Below are 26,411 nucleotides of genomic sequence, written 5' to 3'. Positions count from 1 at the left end.
AAGAAGCTATAGCATTTTAAATTTCCCATTCTGTGCCCACTAGGGTTATTCTTTTTAGATACCAAAGGGAACTTGTTGTTTGGTAACTTTTTATTGTGGCAGGTTTGCAGGTGAATAATTAAATAACAAAGATTTCCAAGTGATTTTTGATTCTGCATAGATAGGAAAACCCTGGAATGTTAGAGGCTGGGACTTCCAATGCATTTGCTTATTTTCAGATAAATAATTCAGTGATAAGATTTATTCATATATGTAAAAAGAAAAGAAAACAGACATTAGGAATAAATCTGTTCAGAAAACATGCAGCCCGCTGGAATATGAAACTGAAGTTTTCGCAAGAGCCAACCACATTATTCACAACATATAGAATAATGCTTAACTCAAAAAAGAGCCTTTATCCTTGTCTCAGAGAAGTGAAATCAGAAAGAAACTTTAGGCAAAACAAAGTTTAAACTGGACCAATTAAAGAATGTGCGTAAATTCCACATTTTCTAATCATACACCTCAAATATATCAGACTTAATTTTATGTCACATGACTCAAAATGTAACAGAAAGACAAAAATCCCCCTCCATTCCTTCCAACACTAAGAGGATTATTAAATTTGTGTTTTCACTCAGCACTGGAGACCATTTCTGCCAGTGGGCGAATTGCATTTGAAATGGTCCTCGCAGTTTTATTTACCCTATTATTTTTGTTTTCTATTAGACTGATTTGTTTTTATTGGGTTTTATTCTGTGCCTGTTCACCATTCTGGTGCCTGGTCAAATCCTGTTTCCATCCACATTGCTCATTCTAATGGGACCACGCCACCTCCTTCACACAGCTGCGCCACACGGGTGCTCGGGGGCAGTTACACAACCATTGGGGTGCTGGGATGACCTTCACTGCCTCGGCTCTGTCTTCTTGTCACCTCTGCAGAGTGAGATCCCAATCCTGTTAATGTAGTCACTGATCTATCACAGAGCAGATCTATCCCAAACAACATGCTTGCTTTTATAGAGCAGTCTGAGTCACAGGAAAGAGATGTGGTTGTAAACTGTAGCTATGCTAAGGTTTTAAGTGTTCAAAATCAGAATTTTGGATTAGATAATTCAGGTCAACTAGCAAGCGGATCCAGCTATTGGATTTCCATAAATCTGGGAAATATGTGAGTATCTTGGGATTTGATGCAAGCATTTCCCCACTGCCAAATGGCTCTAGTAAGAAAGATATTTTGGTTCAGAAAGGTGCATGTGAAAGGTTTTATGAAAGGTGTAATTTATTACTAAAGCCATAACAAACACTTCTGGGTTTCTGCCTTAAAAGTAACTCATAGACTGAGGTTGCCCAATTTGTTGTTGTTTTTTTTTTTTCCCTGATAATTCCACCTCCTCTGGGCTCTGCCTACAAATATAAACTGTTTCCCTTTGATACCAGGTTTATAAATGCTGATGTTAGACTCCAGATATCAGGTCTGAATATTCACTAAGACTGTCATAAAGCTCATCTACAGGATGAGCAAGAACCTAATGAATATTTGTGTGATGCCATTAGATAGTCAAATGAACCCCAGGGACAGAGGGAAAGCTGCAGAAATCCTCAGGGCAGGGGCATTTCTTTGCTTCATGTTCTCTGTGTGTGTCTGCAGCAACTGTGATATCTCAGAGGACCTTTTCTCACGTAGTGTTTATTTTTATGCAGTGGTCAGATCCCGTTGATATGAGTCCTGATCAGTTGAATTTTTTTGCATCCAAATTACACAGGGTTCCGTGAAATTGTTTTTTACATCTGGATGAAGGAATTTGGACCTGCTGATTTACCCTCCCTTGTAAGGTTATTCTGGTGCAAAATGTTTTAAAAACTGGGCCTGTGGCCATGGGTAGAATTTAACTATAATTAGAGCAGGTCTCTTTTGTGAAAAGGTCAGTCTCACAGCATGGGTATTTGGATTGGAACTTTACTTGTTATATTTAATGCCTAAATAATAGGGCAAGTAGTTTTCTATTTCTTTCTTAAACTTTTTACTTGCAACTCTTGTCAGGCACAACAGCAAACACCGAGCCAAGTGCCAGCTATATTTACCCTGACAACCTCATTTGTCATAGTTCAATAGCACAAGCACTTGCTAAAGGCAGATATTTTTTTTTCTCCTCACTCTGGATCATGAAATAACTGTATTCTATCCCATCTGCTTCTGCTAAGGTGTCTCAGAATAGTTTTTTCAAAACAAAGGGCTCTTTGTTCACTTGGAGGTTCACAGAACGGAGTACAAGGTGAGGGTAAGAAAAGGCATATGCATATGTTGGCCTTTTCCTGTACTGTGCATTTCCTAGCAAGCTTCAGTAATTTCTACTGAGCTCTGTCGTCTCCTGCTCTGCAGCGGGTGAAACGACTCTGCAAGTAGGTGGGTCTTTTACCAAAGCAAAAAGCTGTCCTGACACATTTTCTATTTTTTTACTTTTTTTTTTTTTAAAAAAGTATGTTTCAGTTTAAGAAAAGTATTTTTTCAGTATAAATCCAGACTCTTTATTTAGACTTTGAGTCTTAAAAACGCTTAAAATATCAAAGGAATCTTCAAAAGTGAAAAGTGGTTTCAAAGGAAAGAAATTATGGGGATTTTTTAATAGTTTCATTGCCCTTTTTTTCTGTCATGTGCATGTGGGAATATGTTTACCTGTTAATCCAGCTGATCCTCTTTGGTGAAATGGCAGTATATTTTCTACCCTTCAGGGGAAGGGCAGTAATACCCTGCTTTGACCTTTCCCTGAGTTTATTCCACCCCTGCCAATGTTTGCTGATACTCCCACAGCACCTTCAGCCAACCCCTGAAAAAGGATGATTTCGTATCTCCTTCGATGAAGGTTTTGCTGGGAGAACCACGACGTTGCCTACACAGAAGCAGAGATGGCCCAGCCCAGCTTGCCATCCCTCCCTGCCTCTGGTTTTGCTCAAGCACAGCACCATTGCCGAGCTAACGCTGACTCACCTTCCCGACCAGGACTGGCTTTGGTCCTGCTGGGAACACCAGCGTGGCAAGCCCAGCTCAGGCTGTTTCTCTGTGAGGTGTGTCATGAAGTCTTCTTAATAATACTGATGTACTTTGATCTTTTCAGAGCACACAATGTGTGTGGTTCAGATCCCACCTGGTTTTTCCAACATGTGGATCCCTGCTGGGGCGCTGCTCCCGTGCTCCCTCGTGACATCCCCAGCAAAATGGGAAAAGCTGTGTATACACAGAATCACAGAATCACAGGTTGGAAGGGACCTCAGAGATCATCTAGTCCAACAGTCCACTTGACGCTCCCCTCATTTTGCCTCGTAATTCAGAGGCTCGGGGTGACAATTGACTCAAATGAGTCATCAAAACGGTTTCAGCACTTTTGCTAGGATCTCTGGCATTTGAAGCATTACGAACCCAACCAGGGGTTCCTGTGAGCAGGTGCCGCAGCCTAAAACACGTTAATCAACATAGACTTGCAGAATCGATGAGCTACATCAAAGGACAAATGTTTAATAATGAACCCAGAAAGGTTGTTCCAAGGGCGTGAATGCAGCTACATGATGGAATGAAAAATGGCTCATCCCTGCCCCTGCCAGTGTCTCTTGACATTACCGATGTTCTCCTGAAAATCTATTTATGCAGCTCCTTTTCTAGCTCTCACCCACTGATCAAACACACCGCCGCTCACCTGACTTGCAGCTTTTGTTTGCTGAGATTTGCCAGCGTTTGTTATAAGGCTTACAGCGGAGGGGTGAGCTGGAGACGACGTGACAGGAGTATCTCTGTGAAAGCAGGACGTTAAAGTCACAGGTTTGTGTTGCTGGTTCTGACATGTAGCTTTTAAAGGGTTTCACTGCTTCGCTGATGAGTTTTTCCTTTCCACCTCAGCCCCTGGCTATTTAGCTTAGGGTGCATTAGCGAAGCAAGATGATCCTGACTGAGTGGTTAATTCTTTCACATCGGTGGTAGATTTCTGCACTCATAAGGGGGTTAGAATTATTTCAGCAATAAAAAAGGTATGGGTTTTTTTTCTGCACAGTTAATTCCAGTCATCTGAGGCTGACCTCTGCCTTTTACCTGTCACACCGTAGGTTTCCTTATTTCTGCTGACAGCATTTTTCTGACCAAGATAGATATATTTTTCTTTTTTTTTTTTTTTTCTGTTTGATGTGTGTCCATTGTCAAGACATTCTTGTCCACTCTCAAGAATTTCCCAGGTTTCTGTCACCTGGCTCTAGCTTATCTGTTATGTGCCACAGGATAAAAGAGATGCCCTTCAGGTAGGGACCACGGTGTGTTTTGGTTAGGGGGTTTAACCAGTGCCTAACCACTGACAGCTGAGGCAACCACAGTGCTAATACTGAGCGGCAGCAGTGACCGGGGTCCTCATGACAGACACTTTCTCTGTCCAATATAATAGCAAATAAAAAATGAAGGTGTCTCTATTACGGTTTTTTCTGTCAGAAGTAGCTTCCTATTCAGTTACAGAGATATAAAGTACTTTATTGTCTGTGTAGTGAAACTCATGCATTTTTGAACAAGTATGCTGAGGAAGAAATCTCACTCTGTCATGAGAGCTGGGAAGTGCTTTCCCACAATGCATATACATGATAAGCTACGAGCAAGAGCTGTCATACATCAAATTAGATAGCAATGTGGAAAAGTTATCGTTCAATGCGATATCCACAGTGGTCTCGAAAACATTCTCTGTATTTCCATGTGTAAAACAGTTCCTTTGGGCCCTTTCAATTCCCACCAAAGGCTTTGAGAGATTTTTTCCATATTATAGACAAATATTCATCTCACTTATTTAATCCCCTGCAGCACAGAGCAGTGGCTTTTGGAGGTGCCAATACTTTCCTGTGTTTTTCAGTGGCTTTCAAAAATGCCACTTTGGCAGCTTCATTATTGGAGCTGGCTCTTTAGATTGGTGTGTGATTTTTTATTTTTTTTTAGGCTTTCTTTACCTTAAAAAAAGTGTAACTGATAGGCTGGAGAGAAGCGCAATTCTCTTCCCAAATCAGAGGCAGGCATGGTATAAGGAAAAACCACCGCCATCTGCTGGGTTCCCTGTGCCATGGGAGCAGAAAAGCTGCCGCTGCAGTTTCCGAATGCAGAAGCACTGGAAAACATTCTTCTTGAGCTCCCAGATCTTGACGCGTTACCTTTATCAGCTTGGAGGGGGCTCACTCTGCCCATGAGATAAAGCACTTAATGCTTTTAAATGGCTTTTTCTGGACCCACGCAATCCTGTCCACTGCCAATGCTTCCATTTCAATCAGCAATATCTTGCTCTTCTGCACAGCCCCGGCCACACCAGTCTTGTTGCAACGCTTTCCACCTTTCTCTTCTTCTGGCACGCAGCACAGGAGCAGCCACAGTTTGCCCTTAAAAGCCTCCTCGTCTCATTTTGCAGTACTAAAGAAAGGGAAATAGCATTTAATGGGAACTTTTAAAAAACACTGCAGTGTTTAGGACGCTGACATTCAATATATCACATCACCATTTTTCATTACACTTTGAAGCATTCTGCCTTGAGGCTTTTGTCTCAAAGAGTGTTCTTTTCTGTGCCTACGATGCTAAGCAAAGCATCGGTATAATCTTTAACTTAGTGTCAGAGCCCGTTCCCAGAGAAGAGAGAAAGTTAAATGGCTCTGTATCATCTTTGATGAGATCTAAGATCAATTTTTGAAATTTTGATAGAGGGAAGGTTGGCATTGTCCAAGGGTCTCTGTATATTTCATTAATAGCTGATGGAGTAAACAGTGAGAAACCGTTCTGCTTGCTGTAAGCAAATAGCATATCAAAACTCATTCATGCTCTTATCTTTCTTATCCTGATCTTATTTTTCCCTCATTTTTGTAATAATCAGAGTAAGATGAACGCCATCAAGGCTCTATGGCATGCTGCCAGTCTTTATTGCCTTGTACAAAATAAATTGTTCCAATGAACTGGATTTTATGGCAATTCCTTCTCAATTTTCCTGTATTTGTATTTTTATTGTGGCTGTTCTCAGACAGAGTGAAACGATGAGCAGATTAAAAAGTCTGATGAATTCTCTGAAATGTCAACCAGCAAGAGTCTTTGACTGTCTCATTGCCAAGGACAACTGCATTTCTTTGTCTGAATCAATTCTCATAATGCGGTGAACAATTACAAGAGCAGGAGGAAGCTTGGCTGTTGCTTTGGCCCTTCCCCTCAGAAGTCTGCACATCTAGGAGTGTAATTTTCTTTCCACGAGTTGCTACAACTGCTATTGAATTCATCATATCTGAAAATAAATTTTACAGAGGGAATCAATTCTCTGTCTAGCTTCCTTCCACTTCATCTTTCTGTCCATTTGCCAGAACGATCAAAAGCCCTAGCAGCATTAGCCCAAACATAAACACCGAGCATTAGGAAATGCCTCCTTGCAATACTGTTATCATCACCTTAACCTTAAACTTTAAATGCTCAGAATGACTAGAAGGGATGATTTATAGATTATCTTTTTTGAAAGCTTTCTTTTTTTTTGAAAACAACTTAAAAGAAAACATACAAAAAGTGTTATTTCCAAGCTTAAAAGAAAGAATATTAAAATGTTAATGTTTCCAGGAAAAAAATTCTAAAGACAAAAGAGGTTAAAAGTGCCTCTAAAATGTCTTCACTCTGATTGATTTATTCAGTGGAAGGAGTAAAGTCTTATTTCCCATTTTTTTCTTTTTAGGAAATGCAGGCCCCCAAGCCTAATTCATCTGAAGAAACACATTTTAAATAGCTGGTAATGTGCTGTTAAAGAAGGAAATGCACTATTCCGCAGCAATCCTAATTACTGTGCAACGGTATTTCATTCCGCACTAGCAATAAACTGATCATTTAAACTCACAGTAACGGTTTTGTTATTATGCAAACATCTAGAAATGAGTCCATTGAATTCCCAATTTGATCATTATTTCATAGATAGTGAAGATGAAAGCATAGTGAGAATTTTCTCTACTTTTCAGACCTAATAAAATTACAGACTCCAGCTGAAATGCCCCCAGCTGGTTGCAGCTGAAAGGGCTGAAACGAGGCAAGGGTCCATGTCCACCCGGCCAGGCAGGGGCAACAGTGGCCATGAAGCCCCCTCGCAGCCTCAGCGTTCTTCCTCTCTTTCTCTCTCTACCCCCTTCGTCCCCCCCCTTACCCCCAGAAAGTTCTATATTTTGAAATAGTAGAAGGTTTTACATTTCCCTCCTAAGAACATTTATTCACCCACAAAACTCATAAATGAAGCACTCAGTTCTGCTAATGCAATAAGCTACATTAGCAACATAATTATTTTTCATCTTTTCTTTCAGTTATTTTGCCTTTTAATTACCTTTCTTTGTGATTAAAGATAGTCACATTCTAAATTCAATCATCCTGAAGAACAATATGAAATAAAGAAGTTTAATCTTTATTATAAAACTCTTCCATGGGATTCGGTGGTGGTGTAATTTTACCATTAAGAAATTGCCCTTTTCAGTTGTCTGCTGCTTGCCTTTTCTTTTTCCTCCCAATAATAAACTGAAGAAGAATCTCACCTACAGGATACAAAACATGTACTTTCTGTACCAGAGCAGCACAGCTTTTCCTTCTGCTTTTAAATTTATCTTTTTGTCCGATCAGTAAAGAATGAGCTGTCATTTTTTGAAAGGTAATCTGAGATAAAGCATTTAAAGTAGCAAAATACCAAACTCTTGCAGTGTACAGGAGAACTGTGCAGAATGGTTCGCTTTGGGTCTGTATGCAGTGAATAGAACAATGTAATATCAGTGCTGTGTTGAAGTACTATTTCAATGGCCTATGTCTCTAGCAAGTTAGCAGAGGTTTACTCCAGCTTGCCATCGAAGTGCCTCACTGTGTCTTTTCCGAATCTCGATGAAGGCTGCCTCGGATGTAAATGCTGACCCCACAGAGGCACCTTGTCAGTGCTGACATTGGCGGGTGTTGGGTTTTGGCCTTGGCGGTCTCCTGTCTAACAAAACTGTTATCTAGAGAAGACAAGAAGCAGAAGTGAAGCACATCCCGCCAGTACCTGGGCGTTTGGGGTGCCTGGTTTGCAGTTTTCTGTTTGTGACACCATGAGCTATGTTGGACAACAAAGAAGCGCTCCATCTTGTTCCACTGGCAAGTTCAACAGGTTATTCACTGAAATCTTATCCTTTTTATACAATGCTACTGACACTTCTGTTTCTGTTTCTTTTACAGTTTGTTGCTCACCCCAACTGCCAGCAACAATTGCTAACCATGTGGTATGAAAACCTCTCAGGCTTACGGCAGCAATCTATAGCTGTGAAGTTCTTGGCTGTCTTTGGGGTCTCCATTGGCCTGCCCTTCCTTGCCATAGCCTACTGGATCGCTCCTTGCAGCAAGGTACAAACTCATTAAGGTGCATGGTTTTTATGATCATTTCCATCCAGGGCCTGGAATGAAGTCACATATTTTTCTGTAACACCATTGGGAAGTGATTAATGCTATTCTTTAAGATTGCCCAAGGGGTGAGGGAGCCTGAGGTGTTGTTTGATATACACAAATGGAGCAATTAGGTATGGGTTGAGGTTCATCTTCACAGGTAATAAAGGTGGGATGATGGGGGAAGGAAACATTAAGACAGTGGGTTACAAGAAAAGAACAAAAGGAAACAACAAAGGAAAAGGAACAACAAAGCGACAGAAGGTAACAACATGGGAGGGGGGTGAAAAGGAATAGAAGAACGACCAAAATGGGGAATAACTAAAGGGGCAGATCTTTGTTGCTCTTTTAGATAACTCTCATGTTTAAACTCCCATTCCTTTTATGTACTTTATGTTTCAGGTTCCTCCCTTCTTCAGGGCCCCCCTTTTCTCTTTCCTTCTTTCTGATCTTGAATTTTTAGTTAGCAGAGCATCATTACAGCACATGTGCCTGAAACCCTGGCAAGCCCCAGGGGACTGCTCAGTGCTGCAGAGAAGACTAGATTCAATCATACAGTCTTTATGGTTTTGAGGGGAAAGCTGCTGAAACTTGGAAAACTGCAGTGTACCTAAATGCAACTGTGCTATGTCTCACAGCATCAGATGTAGCAGGAGATTTTTGCTGAAACCTAGAGGTCAAAGGACCGGAGCCAACCATTACCTTAAGTAAAAGCTTGAGCTGTCTGTAGTATGAAATCTGTAGTGAGGTTTCCATCCTCAAAGTGTCTGCTCAAGCAAGTGGAGATAAATAGGTGTGTGGCTGAGTGATATATAGCTTTTTCACTGCTCTTGCCACAGAAGAAAAGGGTGGCAGGGAAGAAGATCATTTCACATTCAGCAATAGCCAGCAACATCATCCATTATAGGGTAGAGGTCTCCAGCAAGAGGCTTATCAGAGGTACTTGAATTTGATAAAATGACCCCTGGCACTGGTAATTTATTTGGTCTTGAAAGCATCTTCTCCCATTTTCTTTAAAAGCCAGTGAGGAATGCTTTCTAAATTTGTCAGGCCCAAGAAATTATAAATCCATGGGTGGGTATTAAGGAAAGAGTATAATTTGAAAAGATTTATGTTGGTGAACTCAGACAAACATTTTGAAAACACTGTTCCAGAACATCCGAGATAATAAAATGTGTTTAAGGCTTGGTGTCCTCCAAAATATTTCCAAGGAAAGTACTTTCTCTTGGAGTAATTGAGAATGTAACTTCATTTTCTCAAGGTTTGTATCAACACAAAACCCCACAGCTTTTATGAATACTGGACAGGTCTCCAGAGCTTCACACAGAGGAGTGCATGTGAAAGCTGGGCTGTGTTGCAGGTGGTTTTGGTTAGGTCGTAGAGGGAATTCATGTGTGGAATTATCTCGTTGATTCCGTTATGTCAGACCTCAGTCTAGCAGGGATTTATGAAGCTGTTTAATTTCCTTCACCTCTGTTGAATGTGCTGGGAGTTGGCACACCGGCCAACAGCAACATTTGTGGTATATTCTCAGAATTACAGAGATTGCATTTGAATATAGCAATAGGTGGGGAGAACAATTAGGCTAGAAGTAAGTGGAGAATTTAAATTAAAAGCATAAAAACTAGGAGAAAAAAACTGAGGCAAAAAAAATTAAAAGAAATCAGGTTTACAGCAGAAATAAGAAATTATTGAGGAAGATATTTGGTTTTAACTCATTGAGGTAGGTGTGTTAAAATTAAAGAAAATGGAGGGAGGGGAACTTAACTTTCTATCAGCTGTGATTTCATTACATTAAACATTTTGTGCATTCCTATTTTTCAATGTCCCTTTCTTTTCACCCCACTTCAGACTGTGAAAAACCATACAGAATCTTCTGTCATAATTGAAAGGTCTTTCAGGCAGGAATTGTCTTTTAATGCATGGCTTTGAATTGATCAGAACAATGTAGTCTTGATTTTTGACTGGGGCCTGTGATAGAAATAACTGAATGATGAATGCATTTTTCCTCCATGAATTGGTACCTCACCCAAAATAGTCATTATAAGGTTCAAGGGTTGAGGGTTGATGCATGAGCCTTGTATCACAGTGTTACTGCAGACAATTTTCCAGAGGCAGCATATTCACTCTAAGGATGGTGATGTTAACAGAAGATTTGCATGTGATGCTCTGAGCAGCCCAATTTTGTCCTGGTCAATTTTAGAAAGCGTTTTGTTTGGTTTTAAGTCATGGAAACAATCTTGATGTTACACAATTGGGTAATGACGTAATTTTTCCATAGTAACAATCAGCCAAGATATTTAACTTAAATCAAATCAGGCATGCCTTAAAAGACACATGGATACCCAGGCATGAGTCAGGGACTAATTTCTGGGATAAGACAGTGAGAAAAAGGAAGGCAATTTCTGTTATGTAGAATGCTGCTTATAGGAGCTGCCCTGACCAATACTACTGTGTATCACATTCTTAAGATGTATTGGTCAGATTCTGCAGTTTCACACAAGGTAATAGAGTAATTCATATCTCAGAATCATGCCTTCACTGATGTATCTTAGCAAGGAATATGTTTTACCTTTACCCTTTACCCCTAAAAGAAAATTTGCTTTAATAAAGCCCCATGGGGTTAGAATACCACCCTTGAAAATTTAGTAAATAGTATTAACTTGAGTTTGCAGCTAAACTCTTAAGTCTTCTTTTGCATTCAGTTGTGCAGAGCTGTCTTTATAAAAACCAGTTTTAGTGTCAGTCATTCGTTCACTTATAGATGCACAAACTGTTGACACAACCCATGGTGTGTAAGCCTATCCTATCTGGATATATCTGTGTTGACTCAACCATCTCATGGAGGCTGTGACTCTGAAATTAGCTGTTGCTTTATATGTTGGTGTCCAAAACCTGTTTCACTGCTGATCAAAGGAGAAGATAAGTGAGAGAACGGAAAAATTGCACAGTCTGCTGCTCAAAAACGTAATAACAGGAGTAAGCAGGACTGTTCGGACTGTCTGCAGAAGAATTTCAAGAACTATTTTCTCTCCTGTCTGGTCAGTTGAAGTGCACATTCAAATATTACAACACTAACAGGTCATTTATACACGTCTCTCATTGCCTGGGTGGTTCTCTGGCTTTCATTTAGCCATGCTGGGGATTTATGGACCATAGATCCCACTGGGACAGACTCAGCACCATTAAGCACTGGAACTTTAATGGATCACTCCACCTAAAGCTGTACCTGTACCATTTTACACTGGGTATTTTCCTCCCCAGATAAGCTACATACAATTTCTACAACAATATTCTTCATGCTCCTGCTAAAAGCATAGTAGTAAAAATAGTAATGTCTTTTTTCTTTCCTGTCTCTTGGAGTAGAGATTAATTTGCATTTGGAAAACTTTGTTTCACTATCACATTTTATATTTTTTCTTTTTGACTTGTCTGCATGCTTCATTATTTTCTCGTAATATGGTTTGGATACTAAGACATGAAATGAGCTCTTCTTAAAAATGAACCTTTGTGTTCACACACCGTCAGTGTCTCTGTCTTTACAGTGACAGCCAGGCACTTCCCTGCAATCCTGATTTGATGAAAGATGATATTTTTATTTTAAAAAGTAATTGAGAAATTGATATATCAAGTAGTTAAACACCTTGAGCTTAACTGTATCATGTTGCTTGAAAAATATATCTTATTGTCATAAAGCATTAGGCTGACTGGAGGAATTGATGTTTCATTAATTTTTTTTATGGAATATTCTAGTCAACAATTTCACCTCCTTTATCTCTTAGCTAAAAATCAGATTTCTGAGAAGATATGAAAAACATCAGCTCAAGAAAAAACCTGTAAATTTTCCACAGTAATAAATGGGATAAAATGCTGATGTAACACTGACTAAATGCAGACTTTTGTTAAATCAGAAGAGAGCTAAGTGAAATTACCCACAGAATTCATTTGGTTCTGTAATACACAGGATTATTTCTCTGATAACCAAGGCTGTGTTACTTTAATTTCATCCACCGGTACCCCCAGGTCCTTCTCTGCAGGGCTGCTCTCAATCCCTCCAGCCCCCCCGGCCTGTGTTGATACCGGGGGTTGCCCCAGCCCAGGTGCAGGACCTTGCACTTGGCCTTGTTAAACCTCATGAGGTGTACGTGGACCCACTTCTCAGGTCCTTCTCCCTCAGGCGTGTCAACTGCGCCGCTCAGCTCGGTGTCATCTGCAAACTTGCTGAGGGTGCGCTCGATACCACTGTCTATGTCACTGATTAAGGTATTAAACAGTACAGGTCCCAATATGCTCTTTCTCTTTTCGTGAATTCAGGGTAGAAATGAGTCTTATACAGACTGCAAATACACTTTCGTAAAACTTTGTTGATAAGGCCCCATATGCCCATAGTTGTTGTTATACTTTGCTCTTGCTCTTTGAGATCTCTCAGACAGGTCATATGAGGAAACCAGCACAGATTATTGCTGTTAGGGGCATTGTACAAACGTATTCTATCAACCTGTCAGCTCTGTACTGGAAATACAAATTCTGCTACAAAATGGAAATCTACCCAACACCAGCCATCAAAAAGTGTTGAGAACTAACACTACACCAAGGTTTACAGCAGAGGAGTGAAGCAGGATCACAAGTGTTAGGACTGGTTTTAACACACTTTGTTTAGTCCTGCATCTGCCATAATATTCCTAGATAAGATTAAAGAAACTTGGGGTTTGATTCAGTGCAATATCGACCTGCTTAAACACATCCTTATTGACCTCAGAAAGAAACAAGCATGTCATTATGGGCTTGGGGACAGAGCAGATTTTTTTAAGATTTTCTTTATTGGAAAGTCTTTCTGGTATTTAGGAATATGTAAATTTTGCAGTAAGATTTACTATTCTGGCAACTTCATAAAAGATTTATTTGACATTTTAACAATTCAGAGAAGAAAAAGAAATAAGAACCAGAATCATAAGGTTTCCTTTAAATTTCCACTAGACCTAAAGAGCCCTGCTTTTAAGATATTTCCTGTCCTGCAATAACAAGATACCTGGGCTCTTTTGCACAAACCTGCTATTAGAGATAAGTAAGAAAACAGATAATTTCCCTTTTCAGTCCTTTTTCATAATTTTTATGAAGTTTTATGATCAAGACAGTAAATATGATGAAAATTTTGAGGATACCTTGTCATCCAGGGAAGTTAAACAGTGAGTAATATACTTTTTAAAAAATCCCATTTGCTTTTATGTGGGTTTGGAAAGGGCATGTATGGGATGGCACTTGCATTGCTGTCTATTGTGTCCCACACCACAGGATCGGTCCTTGCGCTGCTAAAAATGCTTCTACTCTAACATTTTTCTGGAGTAATGTTTTCTTAGATCATAGAATGTTAAGATGAAAAAAGTATTATTCAAAGTAAATAACAAAAAAAAAAAACTTTTCAAGAAGAATGGAACAAATATTGGCTGTAGTGAAGAGATCTGCTCCTCTGATTCTTGGCTTAATGTATTGGAATAAATCCTTGTGTTCTGGGGAGTGAATTTCCAGCTTTTGTAGTAATTATGAGAGAAGACTATCATACCAAAGCATATTAAAAACATTACTAAAGAATCTTTAAACAGAAGGCTATTTCCTACTCATCTTTAATGAACCAAGAATTCACCATTAATAAAAGATTCTAATATATAATAATGACGTAAGGATGAGAAGCGGGCCCATCATTACAATTTATATTGACACACATGAGTACATTCATATAACATATACATACAAACATGTCTCTCATATAAATGTCCTGTCTCGTAATTTTCCACTTACCATATGGCCAGGACAATTAGATATTATATGTGGGTATAAAGGAGTAATATAAGATACTGCCAAGCATAGAAAATTATCCAAAGGGCATAATTTGAACTGCAATGCATAATATCTAGTAATAGCAAAGAACAACTTGAACAAATCTAAACCCTCTTTAGTTCATGACCTAGAATTAATTTCAGAATCCTTTTCACCTTGGGCAAATCGTTCAAACTCCTATAAAAAAATATCTTCCAGGAGGAGGATAAGGGAAAGAAAATCTTGTGTCTTGTGTATGTTTCATTGCAGCTGGGACGGACCCTCCGAAGTCCTTTCATGAAGTTTGTGGCACATGCAGTTTCTTTCACAATCTTCCTTGGACTGTTAGTAGTGAATGCTTCAGATCGGTTTGAAGGAGTAAAAAATCTCCCCAACGAGACCATCACGGATCATCCAAAACAAATATTTAGAGTTAAAACAACTCAGTTCTCATGGACAGAATTGCTGATCATGAAGTGGGTATTGGGTAAGCAAAACCAAAATGTTTACGAGTTCTCCGGGGAAATTGAACACGACTAGGAATAACATGATAGTGAAGACAAAGGAAAAAAAAAAACAAAACAACAAAATGGGTATATCATTATTTACTTTTTTTGTAATGTCTGAGATCTAGTGATGAAAACTGTTAGGTAAATAAGTGTTGTATTTTTATGATATTTGTAGTATGAATTTTTTACTGGTGAGAGGACAGGACAGCACTCAAATCTTTTAAAAGAAATTGTTATCCAATGATTATAAAGTAGGGATTCATGTGGATGAACACTTCAAGTGCAAAAGTATGTCACGTGCACAAGTTAAACTTTCAGGGAGTTTTAGGCAAATTCACATGTATTATTTTTCCTATAAGCACAGTTTATTCCTGGCAGGTCACCTACCTTCAGCCACTAATCTAAAAAAGCTTGGAATGATTTATTGGGAAATTGAGCTTATCAACTCTGCAGAATCTTTGCCTGCCTCCTCTGTATCTATTTTTACTCACCACCATGATTTTGATTCTTTTCTTGCAGCAAATAATTCCACTGTTCCATAAGTACTGACAACATCAAACCCCCACTGAAAAATAGGATAGGGCTGCTCCATCTGATGACTTCCTGGCCACCATTTCTTTGTTCCCTGTCCCCACAATAATCAGAACCCCATACAGGATATTAGGCTAGAAAATACTGAATAGATGCCAGACTGGATAGATTAAGTCTGTAAGATATATTTTTAAAATGGTATTAAAGCAGTTGGACAAGATGATTAGATTTTAGACTAGGTATTCTTTTCTTATAGGCAGTAGGTATCTGTCTGCCTGGGTGAGCTCCTCAGAGAAGAAGAAGAAAACATTTCATTTAAAGTGAAGGTTTTCACTTTTCTGGGAGAAAAAAGGTGATTCATTGTACAGACTTCTGAATATAATGAGATTTTCTAATGACTGCCTACATCAGCACCGACAGTTTTCTCTGGCCATTTTACCTGCCTGCCTACATAAAGCTTCAAATAATGTTTCGGCAGTACTAAGGTGAAAGTTTGGTACCCGGGGTGTGCAGAGAGCTGGCATGGAGGTTTGGGCACTTGCTGAGCCCCATATGTGACCCTGAACTTTAAGGACTGTAAAAGCACAATGGGTGGCGGACTGCCCAGATTTTTGACTCAAAAAATCTTACCGGTATTATAAATGTGTATATGTAAGAAGAAATATAATTAAATAAAAGGAAATGCTATAGATAATTATCACAGGTAAAGTTGCCAAGACATGCTTTTCCAAAGAGGCAACTGTAAGTAGAGTAGGTATATGCTGAAGTATAATAAGTCTAACTCTTGTGTATTAAATATACATAACTATATTTAATCCTGCTCGGCAACACCTGCAGTTTCTGTCTTCAGACTCAACAATGTAGGTGTACTACCTACATTACGATTCGTGGTACAATCAAAAAGTGGAATTTTATTTATTCACAGCTTGCAAATCCTTTTCTTCTGTTTCCGTTCTTTCTCTTTCCTCCTTTGTATTGTGGCAGCAATGATGAATGCTGATGACACATTACTTGTTCCAACCATAGCAGACCATTTTTGAGAAATTAGTTTACAGGTCCCTGATCCTGGTTCTTTTTTTGGGGAGAAAATTGGCTGTCTGAGTTATCTGGCTGTCAACCATAAAATTATGACGCATGTTCAGAATAACATTATTTGAGGATAATGTGCTACATTAGCATAGCATAGTGTGGCCGTGAGTGATCACAACCTGTAATAGCACTCCCTGCAATTAATCTTGCTAGAGATATGAAAAGTGACCCACGTGTATATATTTTAAGAGAAAATTACCAGCAGGAGAATTTCAGACTGGAGTTATGCAAAAAAATACCAGTGCCATCTCCTGCTCCCATCTACTTGTAATGCAGGCGAGTAATGGCGTAAACCAAGCAGAGGCAATGAATTTCAGCCAGGCAAGCACTTCATCCTGCTCCAAAAATCTATATCAGAGGCTTTACTTTCCATTAGCCTCCAGCTCTGAAAAGGCTGTAGAGGATGCCTGGATCAGCCTGGTAGCGTTGGTAGCGCATTTAACATCCCCATGAACAGCCAGATAAACAATAGCATTTTAGGTGAGAAAACGCCTTTTTGGACCCACTCCTCTTTGTTATGAATGAGCATCCAAGGGCTGCAGATGATAAACCTGTGAGGATGGAGAAATACCACAATGCTCTGAAAGGAGAACTTGCCCCTTTGTACACGGGGCATGGCAATTTCAGCTCTTGCATCTGTGGCTCATTGTATGCCTTGGCTACCTCTCCCCCTGCGGCTGGGTCTTCCCATCTCGCGCCTTCAAGTGAGGAAGGCTGGGATTTTCCTCGTGAGCAATGTAGACAAAAGCGTGTGCTGGAAGCAGGGAGGTTTCATTTAGGGACTCAAAATCCCCACTGCAAAAGCAGCCAAGGTAGCAGTTAAGCTCTAGGTAGACACAGTCTGAACACAACTCTCTCTCTTAATCCAACACCCTTTGGAGGATCCAGGAAGGCTCAAAGGTGGCTCTCCAACATCAGCTGCTCGTGATTTACATACCAGGCCAGTTGACATAAAAATCTGATAAACTGTTCCTTTTCGTGCACGGGTGGCGAGCAGCGCTTCTGCACACTTCCATTTTTCTTCCAGATGGGCTGTGCCTGTAGCTTGACTTTCCTTCCCCTGCTGAAACCAGAAATGCCTGTCAAGGTGACATTTCAGATTATCCCTGCTGTGGGAGGACAGGCACAAAAGACCTGCAGAGGCTGCTCATATCCCACCTCTCTGTGCATCAAACTCAGGGAAACAACCTCTCCCAGAGCCATTGGGGGCCTCAGAAACACCATCTTGAAATGCAGTCACATCCTGGCAAATTTTTGTCTAGTTGCCTTCCCTTATTTCTGTTCTTACATCCCATCTTACGTCCCATTCCCTGAATTATAGCTGTTTTTTCCTCTTCTCAGTATTTTTATTGAAGGAGAAGCTTTGAGTTACTCCCTCACAATGTATATACAATTACCCAGCAGTACTGACAAAATAATTACTGTAACTTTTCTACATGTCCTGAATAGACATTTTACCATATGTATGGATAAAAAATGATTGCCACACCGTTGGCAAAAAGAATGATGTAAATTATAGGCCAATAGTGTGATACTTTCACAGAGTGATTCTAATTTTAGTCAGCCTACTCAGTTTTAGACATTCCTTACTTCATTAATCTGCGATTTAGGTATATTAAGTGACCAAGATTAGAAATAAATTTGGATGGGAGAGTTAATATTTAAACCAGAAAAGACATTTCTGGGTGTCAGTGAACAAGTACTCCAGTCGGCGATGTTACCATGCATGTGATATTTCCTGAAGTGCTTTGGTAGCTTTATATGACAAGCACGTGTAAGGCGTAGGGCTAATGTCTCCTATCTATCACTTCTGGGATACCTTTTTTTTTAAGCTAGAAATGTTTCTTTAATATTTCATCCTCGCTCCGGGACAGTTCCTGAGAAATCAATTCTTCCACCTTCTCCCTTAGACTATTTGTTATTAAAACTTACTCATGGTGAATGACTGCTTGGGATGAAGTTCCTGCTTTTACTCTGCCAAGCACCCGCGGACTTGAGGAGAAGAGCTGGGAGGCTCCTCTCCTGCCCTCCTCTGGCTCTGCTCAGCACTCAGCAGACCTCAGACTCTCTCCCAAGACAGATCTATATGGGGCATAACCTGTATAAGGGAACAGCTCCAAGGACCTGCCTGGAGATTCCAGGTCTATGGAGGTCACCGGCTAGCTGTGCCTTGGCCGCCAGCGGTATCGGTAGCTTAGCTTTCTTTTTCTCTCAAATCCTTCCCTGTGCATAAAGACTGACAGCGGCAGTTCTTCATTCCTCCAGCCTCCGGCTAGATTCACACTGACTTCTTTCCTCCCCTATAACCCAGCTTTCAACTGCGCCTCTTGGGACGTCATGTGCTTCCAGGAGTCTCTGAAGTAGCTGAGCAAATGCATTGACATGCCACACCACGAGAGCTTCCAGCAAAGAGGATGAAGAAGAGTTCACAAAAAGGACAGGGTTGCAGGAGGCCACATGGAAATTGGCAGGCACTGTTCCTGCTTGATTAAACGTGAATTTTGCTGCTGCTATGGAAACAGGATTGGGTAGAGTGTGGGAAATACTTATCAGCAGGTTAAATGTTCCAATATTTTAGCTATTCAGAAGCAAGATTTTGGCCCCGGGGCCCTGTTTTGATTGAAAGTTGGGCAAGTTGGTGAATGTGACCTGAGACCTTGGGTCCAATGTGCCCACTGAATTTACCTGTCCTCCCTAGCACTCCCCAGTAGAACAGGGATGTCAAAACTTCTGAATTTTCTGGGCTTGGTGGTCAGATTATTCTGTAAGTCTATTGCCAGAAAGGTCCTAAATTCAGACTAAACTCAGGGTTTTCAAAGTGGTAGATCAGGCTTTAATGTATGGAAATCTTATGTATGATTAAAAAAAATATTAAAAGGCAGAACTTCTGTCTTACCTTTTTTCTGATCATACTGTATTTACCCCTGGATCAGATTTTCTCTCCCAAAGGTCTGTCTCTATTCTCAAAATGGACCCACCTACCGTTTTAGGGAAGGAGGAAACATCAGCAGAGCAAATGATATCATTTTCAGTGGCACAGTCTAGCAAGGAGATTTTGGGGACAAGAGAGGAAATCTACATTTTTTCCAAATAGATCAGCAATAGGATTTTCTAATGCCTTCAGTATTTCTTAACCATGCTTTCTCTGACGTCATCAGAAATCTACTTTACCATTGACTCATATAGTGAAATTTTGAAATTTCTACCTCATATGCACAAAAGGATATATAAGCTTAAATTTTTTAGTATTTTATAAGAAAAGATGACCTGAACCATTCTCAAGAAATTCGATTTAATTGAAGAGTTATTTGTTTTGATCTTAGAAGCTACTGCTAGCCAGGAAACGGGTCTGTCTGAATGCAGAAAGCACTTCTTTGTTTGCTGGTTAAGTGTGCTCTGGCCTTTCCGCAGGCATGATATGGTCAGAGTGCAAGGAGATCTGGGAAGAGGGTCCACGTGAATACGTGGTGCACCTCTGGAACCTGCTGGACTTCGGGATGCTGTCCATCTTTGTGGCATCATTCACCGCCAGGTTCATGGCTTTTCTCAAAGCGACGGAAGCACAACAGTACGTAGATCAGTACGTTCAAGATGATGACCTCAATAATGTCACCCTTCCCCCTGAAGTTGCTTACTTTACTTATGGTAAGATGCTTTTTGCTATCTAATGCTTCCTGTTCTTTTAGGCTAATGTGTGGCAGTGCTGAAAGCAGCTTTCTTTTTGTTACATTTATGTAGGATTTTTCTAATTAAACTAAATTATTCTTCTCAGATTTACCCATTCCAGCCATCTTCCTAAACAGGCAGAAAGGAATTGAGACCTGAATCTCATTCGGTCTCTGATCTTGTGCTAAGGCTACATTCAGGTCAATCATATCCTGACAAAATAGCTTGAGCAACAAATAATCAGGAACTGGGAGTGAGCAGAATGTAATTTAAACTACAGATGAATGAACCTGCTTGGTTTTCCAAATGTGAGAGGCGGGACAAGTGTGAACACTCGTAGGATCTGGAGCTGCATTTCTAACCGGTGGTGTGCTCTGCGCTTCTGTTACATCCAATGCCTGTATAATGGAAATACACATACAAATGAGACCCATAAGCTTCTGATGCTCCTCCAAGAGGAAAACCTTTATTTTGGAGAGCCTATATTATGTATAAGTGTTAACATTTGGAAATGCAAGCAGTGGCATAGTCTTGACTATGTTATTTTTTGATGGCTGAAATGGTTTTTCTTTGACAGTCACAAATGAATAGACCTTTGCACCCCAGTGTGGGGACTGGATTCACTGCACAACTCTGCAAGCTTTAGATGTAACCCTGAGCAAAATCCATGGGGATTTTTGCTCACAGAGGTCCTGCAGGAGCTAGAGAGGTGGGCACAAAGGCACGCCGATTGCTCCCGAGGGTTGTAAGGTAGTTATTCTAGCAGTGTGCTTGGGCTGGAGAGGAAGATCTGGGGCAGCAGACTTCATCCACTGTAGACATGCACCATGTGGTACCAGAAATGCATGCCCTGACCCCACACCAGTGTCCATGGCCACAGGCTCACTGATGGGCCCGTGAGCTGGTCACACTGGCTCAGCCTCTTGCTTGGTGTGTCCTCTCTGAAGGTAAGCTTCCCTCTCCCTGCCCAGGCAAGCAAGAGGCCACTGAGATGATTTGGTTTACCTCTCTGGTTTGCTGCTGACCCATTTAAAGTGAATTCATGATACAAAGGTTCAAAGGGTCCAGAACAGAATATCACAACCAGATCCTGTGAATTCCTCCATCTGCTGCTTTTCCTTTGGTTCAGATTACTGAAAATAATGCCTAAGTTTACTGCTGTGTCTTTAAAGATGTCACAGGTTTTAGCCCTGAGTCACAATCTTTTCATCAAGAAGCTCAGTTGATGCAAGGACACTTATAAGCTATATTAATATAAATGTTCAAAAATTCAGTAGATTAAATGAATGATGCATATCTGGTATCAACAAGAAGCTTTCTAAAGGAAAAATATTAGAGTGACTAGACTGCAAGAATTGGTTTTAATTTAAAGGTAACATGAAGATGATACACTTGATGGTTATATCAGCTTTATCCAAACAAATGCTAACTTTCTTATCTAATGGTAGGGGGAGAGATCTTAGTCTCCCTCATGCTTCCTTTCCAAATATTGACACAGCGCCATGTATCCAAATCAATAGCCAAACTCCACTGCGTTGTGGTTTTGGGTCTCCAGCTCAAGGGCTTCAGATGGAAAAGGCACAGCGCAGTTGATGTTTGACCAGGAAACAAAATAACTCATTCGTTTAAAGCCATGCTATATATTTGCTACGTGTCTTTGGTAAATCCCAGTGACTTGCTCATTTCTCATCTTTACCATGTGAAAAATACAATTAATTCTTCTCACCCATATTTGTACAGTACGCTGAGGACTTCAGTAACCAGTCATTCCAAACCTTTTATTTCTTTAACTCCTGGCCAAAACCAAGATTCAGTCTTGAAAAGGGGTGATTTATCATCATAACTTTCATCTAACACTTTTTGTTACTAATACCTAGTGTACATGTATTGTTTTAGCCAGGAACAAGTGGCTTCCCTCGGATCCTCAGATCATTTCAGAAGGACTGTATGCAATAGCTGTGGTACTCAGCTTCTCCCGCATTGCTTACATTCTTCCAGCCAACGAAAGCTTCGGTCCCCTGCAGATCTCTTTGGGGAGGACTGTGAAGGATATCTTCAAGTTCATGGTCATCTTCATCATGGTGTTCCTGGCCTTCATGATTGGAATGTTCAACCTTTACTCTTACTACCTTGGTGCAAAATACAACCCTGCGTTTACAACGTGAGTACCTATGGAAAAGTGGCTGCTCTTGCAGGGCTCAATCCATTTGGTCCATTGCTGCTGCAGGATCTGCTCAGATAGTTTCTGCTCCAGCCATGTGGGGAAGTCACATCCAGACTTTGCCTGGGAAACTTGTACCACAGCCTCTAGCCCTAGTAGCCAGCTCAAGGCCTAAATGTAGGGAGATGTGTAGTTCAGAAATGGTGATTTCTGGAAATCAGAATAACAGATCAGGAAAATATTTTGTGAGATGTTCAGTTTAATGAGTCCAGAGAAGCAGTGGAGAAGAGGTTAAACCTAAGATTATTGTTCTTAAAACTGCAAGCCAAAATTTATGTAAAATAAGGAACGATTTTGCTTATGTGTGGTCTGTTTTAGGAAACCACCTGATTATTATGTGCACATCTGCTGAGCCAGCTGCTAGTCATGATGCTCAAAGTAGAAAAACAAACCAGGATGCCTAGGCTGTGTTTCTTAAATCCTGGCTGGGTACTTTTCAGCAGAGGTGATGTGAAAGCTGCACAGAGCATCATGCCAGGTTACTGGCACACAGGGCAGTGGGTCTGCCTGGGTCACGATCCCCTGCCAGTGCTCGTTGCGTGGCCGCACAGCCCTGCGAGGTGGGTCTGCCAGAGACCCTGTCTCCACCTTGTCAGGGATGTCAGGAAGGGAAAGAAGCTGGCAAATGCTTCTAGAATGAGGTTCAGCCTGCAGCTGTAGGGAAAGCCTACAACCCTTCGTAGATAGCACAAAATGCAACCTTGATTCTCTGGGACGCCAGGAACCCAAGCCCCAACCCTGGGGAGGGAAGACGAGGTCTTGAAGGAGCTTTCAGAGGAGGGGACATCCTGGCGCCCTGCTGTGTCAGAGGGACATGTCCCATGCATCCGCAGGAAAGCCTCCTCCCTTGCACTGCGATGCGGCACCAGCATAGCACTGTGGCAGTCAGCTTTGTGTCTCACAAAACCACTATGACTTGTCTTAGGAACGCGGTGGGAGCTTTCCTTCCCACACACCCGTCTGTGAGGGAAGAGGAAAGCTTGGCATAATGTTTTCCCCTTGCTATGATCTGACTTCCAGGCCATGCTTGTAATGCGTGAGCCCACGGCATGTACCAGATGCAGAGCAGAGAGCAGCTGGCATTTGATGTGTCATTTCTCTAACAGGTCACACGGTGAGCTGGGGGCTTAGCTTGTAGCTCCTCTAGGAGAAGTGACCTTTTCAGCATCATTTCTGTCCTGCGAGTGGCTGTTTCCTTCCAAATGCACAGGAGCCGGTTTTACCACACCACCCTCTTGTGTAACATGATGTTTACTTTATCTAATTGAGCCAAATATGCCTTATAGACCTCTCCCCAGGATACATTTTAATGGAAGGATTTATGAGGCCAGGTGCAATTACATTTATCTGTGCTAGGTGTTAAGGTAGAAGAAAATTGAACATCTGGGATGTGACTTGCTTCTTATTTGAAGAGGAGGAGATGCCCTTGAAGCACAAGACTTAATGAGAAGCTGAGTCGATACCATCCTTGATTGCCTGGTGGCACAGCAACCCTCAGTTACGGTATCCCCCAGGCACATCTCTAGAGCATGTCACTTACAAACTCCAGTCTCTGATGCAACGCCATGCAGTAACTCTTTCATTAACACTCATTACCTAAGTGGATCTTCCAGCAGTTACTATCTTTTGATGGAAATAATAAGCAAACATTGACTAATATGCTGACTGCTCACTGGAGTAAAGGTTGCTTAAATGCCTGAGGGACGTTTGGATTGGGAAGAGTCTTATCAAACAGCAGTGTTCTTCCTCCTTAACTTCAGCCTGGTGACTACTTATCCTGGAGGGACTTCATGTTGTTATGAAGCAAATTTTCTATGAGCATAACTTTTCCTTCGAAGAATTTGGAAGAGATTTAAAATAGACTTACTTTCTTCTGATCATTCAAACACACGGGAGTGTCAAATGAAGATCAGTGAAAATAAGCCCTTTCATCATATGAAACAAAGAGAATAGATTAACATTCTATCCTGAAAATCCTTCTCAGATATCTCACTCAACAAGCTAGAAACCCTGAGGTATACAGTCTCAAACAATTTTAATAAACTAATGGCAAGTTTATACTGGCAGAGGGGCAGCTACCAGCTCTAGCAACGTTTCCTTCTCTATTTTTCATGAGCTGCCTGTGGGCCTTGCTGAAGGTGGTGGGCTTCTGCTGCCATTAACTTATTAATGAAAAGAAGGGAGATTTCAGCATTAGAACTGAGTAAGGAACTCAGCTGTTCATTCATTGAGAATTCACTGGTGCAAAGAAGAATAACGCGTACTTTGGTGTCCTCATAACCCTTCTGTGACTTCAGAGACATCACTGAATGCATTTACTGGCAGCATGTTTGCAAATTCTAATGAGGATGAGTGAAATTTTACAGAAAGCAAGTTTTATACTCAGAAATGTGACTATTCAACTGTGGGACCTGATTCTCAGAGATCACTTGGCTAGTCATGACAGAAGACCCGTTGGATTTGTGCACTAATTGATTGTAGCCAATTTCAAAGGGCATTGAATTGACAGCTCGTTGGATAGCCTCAGTGAGAAACCTTAGACGAACAGCTACTCACTGAAATAACCCCGAATTACACATTTAAGAAAACCACAGCTTCCCAGCACAGTACGTAGGCAGAAGAGAGCGTACGTTTGTCCAGATAACACTCAGAGGGAATTGCTTGCTTAGTTCTAATGATAATAATCAGTGAATGTTTGGTTTAACTCAGCTTTCATCCTCTCTTGCTATTGCACTTTTGAAATTGTGTGCTCTGTTTTGCTTGTGTTGCCATCTCCAGAGCAAGCACGTAGCACCCCAGTGGCCTCTGAACTGAATTATCATGCAAAGTTTCTGTCATTTCTTCCATTTTAATGTTCTGGATGCAAAGGAAATAAAGATGCAGTGGACTTTACTTCACACAGATTATTTAACTAACCATGGTATACTTTTAAAATTTAATTTGAGTTCTTCAATGCTGAAAAGTAGACCATTTCCACCACAGTTGCAACCAACCCCAGTTATGTTTATCTGTTTATTGTGTGCTGTGTACAGAACACAGCTCTTGAAACAGCCTGTAATTAAGAACATGCTATGCAAACAAGATCGAAATGGAGGCAAGACTGATTGCATTCATCTTGCTTTCTGCATCACAAATCAGCTGCAGGCTACAATGCAAGGTTTTCTGCTCACCCTCCCCAAAGGGAAATGTGACTCACCGTTCAGTGCCAGTGTTACTTCAAGATTTGAAGGCTTTTTTCTTCTCATTTTTGCTTTGTCAAAATGTGATATTTTTGCAGATTATATTGACTGCATTGCTTTTCTGGCAGTGTTACGTCTCAATCAATCAATTTAAGGAAATAAGTCTGAAAGGATCCCTTAAGCTTTCTTAAAGAGGAGGACACAAGATTGACATGAAATCGTAGCCTTGCCATGATCTTTTTTGATTAACAGTACACTGCTGTTTACAAAAGCAAAGAAAATCTGGAGTTAGATGATTGTCTATTGGTCTGTTTTCTTCCTTGATGCACAATCTTTGTTTAACTTTTACAGGAGTATGTGTATTGAAACAAAAGAAATCTCTCTGCTCTCTCCTCACTGCAACAGTTGGCTCTACCACAGTAGAGAGAGAGATGGCAGTGTACCCACCTCCACAAGGAGCATCAGTCAATCTGCCACTGCCAGATCGTCCTGCTGCCAGGAGCTGTCAGTCTGGGCAGGACTCCTGACTTCCTCCATTCCTTCATTTGTCTGCCTTTGAGAAGGATAAAACACCCGCTGACCTTGCAGGAAGGGGGTAAATTGCTTAGCTGGCAAGGATGAGACACATCAGCATCTTGGAATCTTTAAGAACTTGGCTCCAAACATCCTCATCTCATGTTTTAACAAGATGTTCTCCAAAAAAAAACCCAAAAACCCACAACCAAACCCAACTGATGTTCCCCGTGACCTGTGCCAAATCTCATGCAATTTGGCAGTAATCTAAAAGGGAGAAGGAAAGAGCCATCCAGCCTTTTTGGAGGGTAGGGATGGACTAATACAAGGTCTCTTTTGAAAGGTTTCCTCTACATGAGGGAGAGCTGCACCTGCCTGGGGCATTGCTAAGCAGTTTTGGGGTGTTAAAGGTCAGGTCCACCTCCCACACCACCTTCCCAGTCTCACCACTATGGGCACTGGTCCCTTACGTGACACTAGGAATAAGGACT

The 26,411-nt window shown here is 40.9% G+C and overlaps 1 protein-coding gene across 3 annotated transcripts in view; it reads left to right on the top strand.

Annotated features, from left to right (window-relative positions):
* TRPC7 (transient receptor potential cation channel subfamily C member 7) overlaps positions 1 to 26,411 on the top strand; it is a 72,547-nt gene that overhangs the window by 31,481 nt on the left and 14,655 nt on the right. For all 3 annotated transcript variants that reach the window (XM_064458108.1, XM_064458107.1, XM_064458109.1), the window contains exons 3-6: positions 8,195 to 8,359; positions 14,483 to 14,699; positions 19,753 to 19,986; positions 21,904 to 22,168. In XM_064458108.1, coding sequence (XP_064314178.1) covers positions 8,195 to 8,359; positions 14,483 to 14,699; positions 19,753 to 19,986; positions 21,904 to 22,168 — 881 coding nt within the window. The remainder of the gene's footprint in view (positions 1 to 8,194; positions 8,360 to 14,482; positions 14,700 to 19,752; positions 19,987 to 21,903; positions 22,169 to 26,411) is intronic.

This window comes from Phalacrocorax carbo, chromosome 8, assembly GCF_963921805.1.
Source record: "Phalacrocorax carbo chromosome 8, bPhaCar2.1, whole genome shotgun sequence".
NCBI lineage: Eukaryota > Metazoa > Chordata > Aves > Suliformes > Phalacrocoracidae > Phalacrocorax > Phalacrocorax carbo.
Note: the sequence above shows the minus strand (reverse complement) of the source record. Positions and strands in the feature narration are given on the sequence as shown.